Genomic DNA, 12,715 nt, shown 5'->3' with positions numbered 1-12,715 from the left:
CCCAGGTAAGCGCCCCACCCTTCCCAAGTCGGGGCGGGGTTATACGCGCCTGGGCTACCTATCATATTCCGCCCTTACCCCCTAGGTAGCTGCTGCCCGCTCTTCTCGAGCTGGACCGGGTGGACTAACCTAGGTTACCTATCCTGACCTTTCCTTCCGAGAACGTATCACATTTCGGTACCCTCTTTTCTCATTTACATAATTGATCATCTTGTCTAGGATTCTGGCACTTAAAACACGCACTAGTTTTCTTTTTTCAGTGTTATACCAAATGCAGACGCACCATTCCAATTCCTTGCCTGAGGTCCAGCCATCTGCCCACCCAAGGAATTGGCGCGTCTCTGCACGCAATAGGTTTCCACTCCTTCCTTTACGAGCCGAGGTTGTGGAAACCTAACAGGTGAGTTTAACAGGTGAGTTCAGCTGCCAATATGGACAAAAAACTTGGCACTAGTGAGGTGGTTTTTCAGAATTGGCCTAGCTCCTGGTTCATTGCCAAGTTCAGTTGGGTACAGCCTCTGCTGCTGGCTACATCCTGTGTCAGAGCTCCTGCAGACCTAGATCAGTGTTGTGTGCATTCTTAGACTGATCATCACATGCAACCATGGTATTTCAACAGGAGCAGACCCCATCATCTCCAGTATTCAGTCCAGTTCAGCTGCCCATCATGCCGGGAAACAGTGCACTGTCTCCAGACTCTGCTCTGGCAGCAGACATCTTTGATCACTATTGTGCAGCTCAGACTTTCAAAGGCATCTTGAGCCATTACAGAAGATTGTGTGCAACTTTGAACCTAAAACCTGGCAAATTCCCAGTATTCTACCCTAAACTGAAGGTGAGTCATGAGCCAGTTCTTGCAATTTTTCAACAGGTAGCATGATAAAACCATATATTTCAGCATCTGTCTCATTTTTGCAACTGTATTTGCAATTGCTCTTGAGAATTAGGATATAAATGCTTTAAGTATTGTCCAAGGTATTGTCTCTGCAGTGATAGAAGAAATGTTATGTAACATTGGATGTTGTTTGAGACTGATTGGATGAGCCTCAAAGTTATATCTTGGTAGTCCACTGAACTTCAGAGTAGATATGATTTGATAATAAGCTGCTTGTGCTAAACCTGCATTGTGGTGTGCTACATATATTTTAGTTGTGTGTTTAGAATAAATCCATGTTTCTCATTTCAGTCAAAGCTGAAGTCTTGGAAGGCTCAGGGATTGTTTGCCAAGTTTGACAAGAGGGCATCACACAAATGCTACAATCAAGGGAAAGCATGTGCCAGCACCAAGGTATGTAGTCACTTCAGAGGAGGGAGACAGGGAGGGTTCAAGTGCTCAACCTGGTAACTCTACCTGATTCCTCCACAGGCATCAATGAATCCCTCTCAGACATCTTTCTTTATGAAGGTGCCCAAGTTTCTGAATGTTCTTGCTGTCATTTGCAGCTTTTCTTCTTTCTGATGATTTCATCATCCACATCATGTGTGGTCAATGGTTGGTTTGTGTATGGGGATCTGATTCTGGATTCTGATGTTGAGTTCTTCCCACCTACACTAAGCCAGCTTTCCAGACCCTCTGGTAACAGCTGGCTATAATCAGTGGTCACCCTAACGCCCCTCTCAATTCCCCGCAGGTCCTGGTGATCGGCTGCGGCCCGTGCGGGCTGCGCGCCGCCATCGAGGCCCAGCTGCTCGGCGCGCGCGTGGTCGTGCTCGAGAAGCGCGACCGCTTCAGCCGAAACAACGTGCTCCACCTGTGGCCCATGGTCATCCACGACCTGAAGGCGCTCGGCGCCAAGAAGTTCTTCGGCAAGTTCTGCGCGGGTGCCATCGATCACATCAGTGAGTACCCTGGAAAATAGGCTCGAGGGATGGATTGTTCGAATATCGTCCGTAGAAGGTGGCACATTCGGCGTAGTGTGCGACTTTGACTGCGGCTCGAAATGCCGAGCCCAATTCGCGCTAGGACGCGGACGGATCACGTCGTTGAAACTCATCAGCTAGTGACGAACAAAGACCGCGGTACTTCCCCTTATCGCCCTATGCTGCGGGTCGCCAGATGCTCCGTGGCGTATTCTCGAATTGGGAACGATGAGTCTTCGTGGGATTTATGCTACGATCGGTGACCATGGTCCGCGCTTGGACGAGTCTTTATGAGCCACGTGCTATGTGCCGCGACGTGTCAATATGACTAGGGAAAAATTTGATATTGTTGGCCGGTACCCAGTGTGACGCATCGTGCTGAGATGGCGCCCGATCATCCGGTCACCCTGCCCGCTGAGGCCGGGTGATGACTCTCCCTTGACTCCTCCGTTTGCTTTTGCCTACCTTCACCGTACCTCCACTTGTGCCCTTATCCCTGCTTGCATCTACCGAGCCCTTAGACCGAACGGGAGCGTCGGTGCCGGCCGCCGGCTCGTGGTGGTGACGGGCGGTGAGACCCGCCGTTTGATCTCCCGAGGCGCCCTAACCAGCGCTGTAAATTACCGGGGTTCTGGTCTGAACTGGAACGTCTGTTTCATTCAGGTCCGACGTCCGACGTCTTTGAGCGATTTACTGCGCTCTGTGGCGCAGTAGAAACGAGAAACTAACTAAACATATGTGCACACACTGCCGTACTTTACCGGTTTTGTCATTAGTACTTACTACAAAGTAAATATCCCTGTCAAAATGTCAATGTCAAAATATGTCAAAAATGTCAAAATATCCCTGGAGGAGCCGATGGCTTCTCCGTGATACTCCCGGAAACGACATCGAGCCAAGGGCTGCATACGTTCAGAAATCAGATCAGTTCAAGTTTTGTGGAAATTATACTTTATTGATGCATGTAATTGTATTGCCATACATACACCAGAGTTCTAGTGGCGCTGGTTGTGATACTGAAATAACTCATCGCGTCTTCAATGCTGCGGCATACCGATTGAAGTCGATGGCTCAAAATCATAGTTTTTGTGGGAGCGTAATGCAATATAGGCTGTTTCGTGACTATTTCCCAATTGCGTGACCGTGATTGGCCACGGCTCACGTTTTTCTCATGGCATGTTAGCCTCATAACAATGCCAGCCACGTTGCCTTGGTTTGCTAGGTACCTTGACGTAATTCTGAATAACTATTGCTAACTGCTGCCACAGGGTTTTGATAAGTTGCCTGCCGTAGGGGAAGCGGGGGGAGCACCGCCACCTTAAGCATTTCTGCTCACCGAGCTGATATGCGTAGTAAAAACAAAGCTCTTTTGCATTCATGTGAAAGTAGGAATGTTTTCCTACATGTTGGCATAGTTTCCAGCGCTCCATTATAAAATTTCGCTACTTTACAGACGTCAAAAACAAGTCCTGCATTTTTCGTCCTCCAAAAAATGTGCGGGTAGCACCGCCACTGACGGCGATGTTATCCACAGATCGGCCTTACGGTGACAGCCACCCTTGGAAGCGTTACTGCTGTCTGAAATAGTAACTCAAACTCATATAAGACACACAAGAGTTGGTTGTTAGTTTGTCACAGATCAGACTATTTGTTGCGGACAATATGCATACAAAGCATGGCAAATTCACGTTTATTTCGAAACATCCAGTGAAGTCAAACGTGAGGTTAAAAAACAGACGACGTTTGCGGCCTAACTAAAGCTCTTCTCCGAGCTGAGTGAATCATCATTGCGGCTTTATCCATTTTGCCACCCCTTGGGGTAGCACCGCCGAGCATGGCGGTGTTACCCCACTCACAGTCATGGACCGACAACGCCCCTACAGCAAAACAAGCCGGGATGCGATTCTTCTGTAATTCCTTTCTCAACAAAGAGCACTTCATGCCCTCAAATTTAACGTAAAAATTAAGGCATTTTGACTTAAAATGACCACTTACTTGCTGCTCAAACATGCCAAATGATTACAACGATGGTTTGAAATTCACAAAATGGGCAATTGCGATCTCAAAATCAAATAAATCTTAGCGAAACCTACCTCACGCGGCGTCCCGTTTCCGTTCGGACACCGAAATGGCGGGTGTTTACATTTACAATTCAGAGTTTTGCCGATAGAGAGGATGGCGGTGTTTCCCACATGGCGGTGCTACCCCCGCTTCCCCTATAGTTGCCTCTGCTAAACGTTCGATGTCAAGTTACCGAACTGTGAACTCCGATTGATGAGCGTCATTTCTTTATCATTTTTCCTATCAGCCATTCTGTCCCATCCCTTGCCTCTCCTTCAGTCTCTCCGTACTTCTCTCCCTCGCACCTCCTCTCCCGATGTCTCTCCCTCTCCGCTTCTCTCTATTGCAGCCCCTCGCCCCGCCTCCTTTGTCGTCTCCCCTCCCCTTCCCTGCCCCCACTTCTCCCCACGCCTTTCGGCCCGTCACCTCGGCTCCCAGTGAGTGACCCCGCGTCACACCACCCGGGGCTGTTCCCGACCGTCCCCGGCGGCACCTGCGTGGTGCCGAGGCCGCCAGACCCGCCGTTGATTCACGAGTTGCCAGTCTTGGCAGCCGGCTCCGGGGGGGGGGGGGGAGATGACGTCACCCGGGGAGTAGTGACGTCACCGACAGTCTACCCAGCCGGCCGGGTGGGCGGCCGCCGCTCCCCGCTCCCGGGGAGACTCACTCTGTCGCTCGCGATGTGAGGCTCTGTCATCGATCCCACTGCCGAGTCCTCTGAAGATGCCTGCGGTGTTTTTGCAGCGGGCGGGGGAGAACGGAGCGCAGCGCACGGGCGCTGTATTCCGCGCGATGTGGCAATAGTTCAGGGTGATACCTATCTGCAGGAATAATAAGGCTTGTTTGCGCGAACGGATGCTCTCAGAGGTCACAGGGAAGTTTGTTGTCGGTGCTGGCGGAATGAAGCACCAGGTGACTAGTTTCCGGGTGTGTTGAGGGAAGTGTTATGCAATATCGGGTTGACTCGAATTTAGTTTGTGTGGTGTTAGTATTCGCCCGGGGCTCGGTAAATTATCGTTAAAAGTCGTGCGATTCGCCTGGTAAACATCGTTTGAGGTGACAAGGAAGTGGGTATTTATCTTGTTTAGCCGCATAGTTGAAATAAATGGATGATATCGGACCTGAATCATCGCGGCGATACACTTCTTTTGCCATGATCGTATTTCGCTGACGATCTTTCACATTAAGCATTGCTATTTATCGTTGTTTGTGCATTCTCGATGGATTCAGTTTATTCGTAGCGCACTTACAACATATTAGTGGATACGTCCGGCCCTCGCCCTTCCCTCCCGTCTCCATCAGTCTCCTGTGATGGGGTTCTCATTGTCACTGTAATAAAACGCGACTGGGTGCGGCCACCGACTCTGTCCGCCGCCGACCAGCAGTGTCCAGTAAACCATCACCGCCCAGTTGCTAACCGTTTGTGGCCGGTGTCGCTGTGAACTCAGTCGGACCGCTCGTCAGAACTGGCCCGGCTGTCAGCACGGCGATCGCAGCTCTCCGTCTCGCTCCCCTGTGGGGCGCCCGATTTGGACACGCCGACCGCCTCTGGCCCAAACGGCGCCGGTCCGCGTGAACTATCTGATCATTCCGGGCCGGCGGAAACACCGGCGTGAGGGTGTTACTACGTGCCGTGAGCTGCTCACTTCTGGGAGAGCTTCATGTGCGAGCTGCGTGTTTGCGTGTCTTCCCCACCACATGCATTAGATCGGAAATAGTCGCATCGAAATCATCAGATGTTTTAAGGAAGGGCTTCATGCATGTATCTGCGCATTTTCTTTCCTCGCATGCAGCTGCTATTCATTATATCTGATCGCAAACCAATTGTCGTCTCGTGCTGACGTTGGTAACGGCTCGGCGATGGCTAGACTAGCGAGGGTCGGCGCCCGGCTCGGTCCTGACTCCGCTGGTTGACTCCCCTACAGTGGCAGCCGGACGGTGTTTAGACGATCAGTCAGACGTTATCTCGAGTTGGACGCCCGAGTGACGTCACGGTGCAGCACTCTGCGTCGGCCGCTGGTGCACAGAGGGGGTACTTGAAGGACTGACCGTCGACCTTTGGCCGGGCACCTCTTTGTGGATTGGTTGGTTTGGCGGTAGATAAAGAGCGATTAACATGATGGCTTGTAAATATTGCCGACACAACAAGTCGGAGGTGTCTTGTTACTCAAAGTCTATGGATCTCATCAATATTAAAAGGGTGTGTGACATGTTTCGCATCAGGTTACAGGCCTCGGTCAACTAACCCACATGACCCGGCAGCACGAGACAAACTGAATCCAATTGATCCGGGTCCAAACTGGGCGTTTTCCGACGTCCAGCTGTAGGCTGGAGATGGACTGGCTGGGTGCAACCTCGTGATTGAGGCAGACAGATGTCGAGTGCTGTTAGCAAACGACCGGTCTTGTGGAGGTGTTTTGGGGCTTGTAGGAAATAACTGGTGGCATGTTTATAGTCGCGACGCTACTGGAAATCCTACTATAATCCTACTATATAATGAATATATTGAAAATATATGCATTGAAACCTAAGAGAATATTTTGGACGGCTATTTTTGTCGGGTCTTTTTTCTTTTTGACGAGCGTATAAATTCCCGGAGCATTTGTCTGCATCGCTCGGAGGAGTGCCCGCGTAAAACGAGCTCGTTGATTCTCGAACGCACTGAAAACATCCCTGTTGAATAGCGGCGTATCCATAATGTTGCGGTAACTGCAGCATCCTTTCACACACTCCATTAGCTGGCCGTTCCGTGGCCATTTTCCGACCATTTTCTGACCATTTTCCCTCCACCCTTCTCCTTATATCACCGGCCGTACCCCCGCAGCATCTACGCGGGCAGCTACTGTCTCAGACCGGTACGGTCCGGCTCCCCGGGGCACTGGGAGTGGGTACGGGCTCGTCTGCCGCCGGTAGCGTCCGAATTTGGAGAAGAGAGGAGCGGCCACCAGTCGGTATTTCAGGCTCGCATCGATCGAAAGGGAGCGAGCGCAGTGAACTGGTCACGAGCACGAACCTCGCCGTTTGATAATGCTGACGTTCAGTGGGGTTTAGTGGATATTGACGTGACTGGATTTGTTAGCGGGTACGTCGCACACGGGTCAAATGGATCGGCGTGGTTGTCGCTTACGACACGCTACCTTGGATCTTAGTCATGCGAGCATTACCTTAGCCAAGTTATAGGTTCTAAGTTATAGGTGTTGTTGCACACCGTTTGCTCGCTATTTACGGCGTTCAACTGCAATTACAACTCGCGGAGCGATGCTCCAGCCCACTGTGTAGCCCGGTGAAGTTGAATGACGGGGTCGGCGGCTGACACGTTTCCCCGCCGTTTACCCGGCCGTTTTCACACAACACGTCTCATCTGTCTCAATTGAAGGAGACACGACCCGACCCGGGTGACCTCACCCCGCTACTGGTGCCCGTACGGGGCGGAAGGTGTTTGTGTCATCCATTTTATACGCCACTCATTTCATAAATTAACCATACTTGAAGTTGTTTTGGTCGCTATATTTTTGGTCGGTAGTTACTCGATGATTTTTTTTTTGACGCAGGCGATTTAGGAGATATATAGGTTTTCAGTGGCAGTTTAGGTACCACTACATCGTTTTCAAGTATTTATTACTGAAATGAAATGTCGCCGGTTCGGACACATTAAAGGTATTGGCGTAAAACGTGTCATTAAGCTGTCAGATTTCGGTAGCCACAGTCAATGACAACGGTATCAGGGCTTTTCATTCTCGTCTTCTGTATCGTTCCAATCAGCGTAGGTCGCGTCCTACCGTTCCTTATCCATCACTGAGACGAGGAGCGCTCGCCGTACCTGACCCCCATTCTAACCGGCGCGGTCCACCCCGTCTGCGCCAGGTATCCGGCAGCTGCAGTGTATCCTGCTGAAGGTGGCCCTGCTGCTCGGGGTCGAGGTGTACGAGAACGTCGGCTATGAGGAGCTGGTGGAGCCGTCTGACGAGCGGACCGGCTGGCGCGCGCGACTCAGCCCGCCCGACCACCCGGCCGCCGACTTCCAGTTCGACGTGCTCGTCGGAGCCGATGGAAAACGAAACACCTTCAAATGTGAGTAACCGTTGGTAGCGCGGTGGTCAGTTGGCGGAGCGGAGAGCGGCCGGGGTATGTTTGTTTGTTTAGTGGGATAGCATGTGTTCCGAGCCGTTAAGTTTGAATGCTAGTGAGGGTTGTGGTATTGAAGACAAACTTGAGGAGGGGCGGTAGCTTTAGTTGTTTTAAATGATAAGTGGAGCGTGAAAGTATTCCGTGTTGCTCGACAGCTCTTGCCTGGCCTCTTTGTTCCATTTGCTGCAGCTAATCAGTGCTCACTCGCGTTAGCACTGCTCGGTTTTACGTGCCACACCGCTAAAACCCTCGGTGTTTTCGGCGTAGAAAAAGGCTCTGGGGCCCGGCGGTGGTTTTGCCACGTCACACGGTGTCTATTGGCACGCTCGGAGCCGCTCGGCGCGCACGGGGTCGCCCCCCCTGCCCCGCCCCCTGGGCCGGCCGTGATCGTTGACATTGAGTGCCGTGGGGGACAAAGGCGCGGCACCGGCCGCTGGGGTCGCGGGTCACGTGATGGATGACGCACCATGGCGTGTTTTTGTGAGTCGCGGGGAGGGGCTCAGAGTGGGGCCGTGGTCTGACGGGGAATCGCAGTGGAACGGGTGGATGGATGAGATAGGAAAATAATGGTGGATCTAGAGTTTCACTTCTCTTGCTTTTACTTTTGAACAGGTTGAGCGCAACAAAGCGAATACAATGCGACATTTTTATTGCAGTATCCTGCTTTATAGTAATGAAGGGCACATTTTCATCGCACGCTTACGAGCTGCTTATTTTTATTCCTGCCTCGACAGCGTATTCATGTAACGATGATGATTCCACATATGGTCTATAAGGTCCCACCCAATGCGGTACTAACCATCCAACCTGGTCCAGGCTTCCGCCGCAAGGAGTTCCGCGGGAAGTTGGCCATCGCCATCACGGCCAACTTCGTGAACCGTCGCACCGAGGCGGAGGCGCGCGTCGACGAGATTTCGGGCGTGGCGTTCATCTTCAACCAGAAGTTTTTCCGGGACCTGTACGATGCGACCGGTATCGAGCTGGAGAACATCGTCTACTACAAGGACGAGACGCACTACTTTGTCATGACGGCGAAGAAACAGAGCCTGCTGGCCAAGGGAGTCATCATTCAGGTGTGTGGGCGAGGGAGACGAGGGGTACCCGGTCCAGGTCGGTACGTGAGTCTCCCGTCTCTAGGGCGACTGGAACGGAGCAGGAAGAGTGGGGATTTGCTATTTCTAATTGGCGACAATAAATTATTTCCCTTGCGTGACGAGCACCGTGTTGAGACAAGGTTCAGGGTATGACCTACTTCACATAATTGTTGTGAACTTTACCAGTTGCAGTGTGTTCTCCCCTTGCTTTGTCCCAATTGACCTGACCTTGTGTCTATCCTGCCCCCACCATCCGCAGACAGAGGCATTCCTGCGGCTCGTGACGCTAACACTTCCTCGAGCAGCCACCATCCCTGCCCTACCCTCCCCTCCCCTCCCCTCCCGTCGCTTCTCTCCCCATCCCGGCCCATCCCGCCTACTGTTTGTATTTGCGGACAACTGTCGCCCGCACTATCGCTGGGAGTGTCTGCGGACGCCGGTCTGCACAGTGACGCCGGCGGCTGCAGCGGTGCAGCCGTGACAGCTGCCGGTGTGGGCCGCTGTCCAGCTGGCCGCGGACCGACCATCGCCGGCTGATACGCGCCCCCGTCCCGCGATCCCCCCCCCCCACCGATGTTGACCCCCGCCCCGCCCCCGCCCCCGCCCGTCGGGCGCCCACCGACCGACGGCTGTCGCGGTTTCCGCCGACACTGTTGACGCTGCTGACTGTTGACATACGATAGCCGACACATGATATTGACGTGCCTGTGCCGTTTTTAGAGGAATAGGTTGGTGAGGCGACCTTTAGCAAAAGAATAGCTCCACTCGTCGAGTGCAAGGATTTTTATTAGAGACAAAGAATTGCTTTTTACGGCGAAACACCAATTAATGTATACAGAGGTTTTATGCTAGTCGGCCTCATCAAGTGTCATGCGGTACGTTCATAGGAATTGCTGAGCTTCCTCACTGGGCATGATGTCACATATCTTTTTATATCATATATTAAAATAAAAATCCTTTCTTCCCGCCAGGACTTCATGGACACGAACCGTCTGCTGTCTCCGGAGAACGTCAACCGTCAGAAGCTGATGCAGTACGCCCGCGAGGCGGCCGACTTTTCGACCGAGCACCGTCTGCCGCAGCTGCCGTTCGCGCTCAACCACTACGGCCGCGAGGACGTAGCCATGTTCGACTTTACGTGCATGTACGCTTCGCAGAACGCTGGGAAGGTGATGGAGCGGCACGGTCACAAACTGCTGCTGCAGCTGGTGGGCGACAGTCTGCTGGAGGTGAGAGCGGGTCGCGGGGGAGAGCGGAGCGGGGAGAACACGGCCGAGGGGTGATGAGAGTCAAATGGGAGATGTCCGAGTGATGGTGTGAGTCAGAAATGTGATATGTTGTTGATCAATGTACCGGTTTTTAGTTGACCGACTACTTGTTTGTGCTCAATTGAGCTGATCAGCCGCTCGGTCGACCGGTGGCTGGTTAGCGCCGTATGCGCGTCCAGCTAACTGGTCCGCGGTCGTGTGTCGAAGTCGGTAGTCCTTAACCCAGCTGTGAACTCGTCTACTTGGACAGCAGCTAACTGACCCTCTGTGTCTGTCTGTCACCTCCGGCAGCCGTTCTGGCCGACGGGCAGCGGGTGCGCACGCGGCTTCCTGTCCTGTTTCGACGCGGCCTGGCAGATGCGCTCCTGGGCGAACCCGCGAGTCACCACGCTGGAGTGTCTGGCCGAGCGCGAGTCCATCTACCGGCAGCTGGCGCAGACGACACCGCGCAACCTCAGCTGCGAGTACCACGGCTACACGCTCGACCCGCGCACCAGGTGCCTCAGGGGGATGTGTGGGATGTGGGGGACATGGATTGGAGCCGGGGAGGGGGATATGACATGTTGGTGGTGATGATTGTCGTTGGCGTGCTATGGAAAGTCGAGCCACCGCGAGTGTCGCAGGTTGAGGTGTCATTTGAAACGTTGGTACTGCGATTGTAAACCCCTGACCTACCTGGAATATGTTTGTGACCTGCGGTGACTGGATGACTTGTACGCTGATCTGGCGATCTGATGTACGCAGTGGCCTGTCAGCTGACCGGTGACCCCTCCGCCGTCAGGTACCCGAACCTGAACCGGGCCTCGGTCAGCCCGTACCAGGTCCGAGATCTGGTGGACACGGACTGCCCCGAGTCGCTGCAGCGAGAGCTGACGATCGTCAGTGACACCGAGCGCGCCGCCGAGCGGCCGGCCAAGAAGGCCCGCAAGGAGCCGCTGCAGCCCGACATGCTGCTCAAGTGGTGCCAGAAGCAGCTGGCCCTGACCGAGATCCAGGTCACCGACCTCACGCTCAGCTTCAAGTCAGGTGGGTGAAGAGGGACTGCTGGATGGTACACCTGGGGGACAGGGCTGTTTGTTGTGATGAGGCCTTACAGTGTACTGCCATCAAATGAGGCGAGCGAACGTGTGATAGGTAGTTCGGAAACGAATTCGAGTTAAAAAAAGGATGCCTGTTTTCCGTTACTTCTGATGAAAGTACATCTACTGAACAAATAATGCGTGTAATTTACCGTTTCCATTTTTAAGCCCTTGCTGATAGACAACGCGCTCGCACGTTTGTTGCTTATCTAGTTCAGTAATTACCGGCATGCCCTCATCTAACCGGCTCTTTTCCCGGCTCCGGCGGCAGGTTTGGCGCTGTGCGGCATTCTCCACAAGTACCGCCCGGACCTGGTAGACCTCTCCTCCCTGGACCGGGACGACCCGCTGGCCAACACCACCCTAGCCTTCTCCCTGGTGGAGAGCGAGCTCGGCGTGCCGCCGGTGATGACGGCGCAGGAGATGGCCGAGTGTGCCTGTCCCGACCGGCTGGCCATGCTCAGCTACCTCAGCCAGGTGTATGACGCGCTGCACGGAGAGATTCCCTACGTGAAGCCGAAAATCGCGGTGAGTAATGAGATGTGGGTGGACTGTAGGTGGTGTGAAGTGGGGAGCTTGGGTGGCGGGAAACTAGTCCGGGGATTGAAGCTCATGTCTGATTTAAATAGCTGTCTCGAGCTGAGCTTTATGCCCCATTTGTTTCGTCTTGCACGGATTTCACTCTGCTAGATATTATTTTCTAGACCATCGACTTGTGATTGATATGTGATCAGTGATTTCTCCTACCATGCATTGGTGTCATCACTGTCACTTCCTGAAAGGCAATTCTTAAAGACCCAGGTGTTTGTTCGTCGTAATTCAATCTGGCAATCCCTGGTAATTGGTAGACGTCCCCGGCCTGTCGCTGTCAGGAGCTGCTGCGGGAGGAGGTGGTGGACCCGGGCGGCGGCCGGCGGCCCGTCCCAGGACGCTCCCAGCCCGACGGACGACGCTCCTCGCTCAGCGAGAACGCGCGCAAACAGCGCAAACGCAAGAGCGACGCCGCCAAAGATAAGGTGGGTCGGTGGGTTTCGAGGTGGGTCGGTGAGGACCGGGAACTCAGGACAGGAGGCAGGGCGTACCACCAAGTCGGTTGGCTGAGCGGCAAGGAGATCTATGTGGGAAGAAGAACCTGGGCCCTGGGGTTGTCGGGTGATTCACCTCGTTTATTTTTTATTTTTATCGCGTTGAGTACTATGTTGAACGTCAATTTACCATTCTGGAT

At 53.3% G+C, this 12,715-nt stretch overlaps 1 protein-coding gene across 1 annotated transcript in view; it reads left to right on the top strand.

Annotated features, from left to right (window-relative positions):
- The first annotated feature begins 539 nt into the window (after nucleotides 1-539).
- Nucleotides 540-12,715, top strand: part of LOC122384971 (F-actin-monooxygenase MICAL3-like) — a 30,981-nt gene continuing 18,805 nt past the window's right edge. Inside the window, exons 1-10 of the mRNA XM_043372840.1 lie at nucleotides 540-835; nucleotides 1,187-1,288; nucleotides 1,632-1,839; nucleotides 7,786-7,992; nucleotides 8,866-9,122; nucleotides 10,115-10,372; nucleotides 10,703-10,908; nucleotides 11,193-11,437; nucleotides 11,762-12,018; nucleotides 12,363-12,506. Coding sequence (XP_043228775.1) covers nucleotides 605-835; nucleotides 1,187-1,288; nucleotides 1,632-1,839; nucleotides 7,786-7,992; nucleotides 8,866-9,122; nucleotides 10,115-10,372; nucleotides 10,703-10,908; nucleotides 11,193-11,437; nucleotides 11,762-12,018; nucleotides 12,363-12,506 — 2,115 coding nt within the window. The 5' untranslated portion in view covers nucleotides 540-604. The remainder of the gene's footprint in view (nucleotides 836-1,186; nucleotides 1,289-1,631; nucleotides 1,840-7,785; nucleotides 7,993-8,865; nucleotides 9,123-10,114; nucleotides 10,373-10,702; nucleotides 10,909-11,192; nucleotides 11,438-11,761; nucleotides 12,019-12,362; nucleotides 12,507-12,715) is intronic.

This window comes from Amphibalanus amphitrite, unplaced genomic scaffold (genome assembly GCF_019059575.1).
Source record: "Amphibalanus amphitrite isolate SeventyFive unplaced genomic scaffold, NRLGWU_Aamphi_draft 000204F_arrow, whole genome shotgun sequence".
NCBI classification, from domain to species: Eukaryota; Metazoa; Arthropoda; class Thecostraca; order Balanomorpha; family Balanidae; genus Amphibalanus; species Amphibalanus amphitrite.
This window is presented reverse-complemented; position numbering and strand designations above follow the sequence as displayed.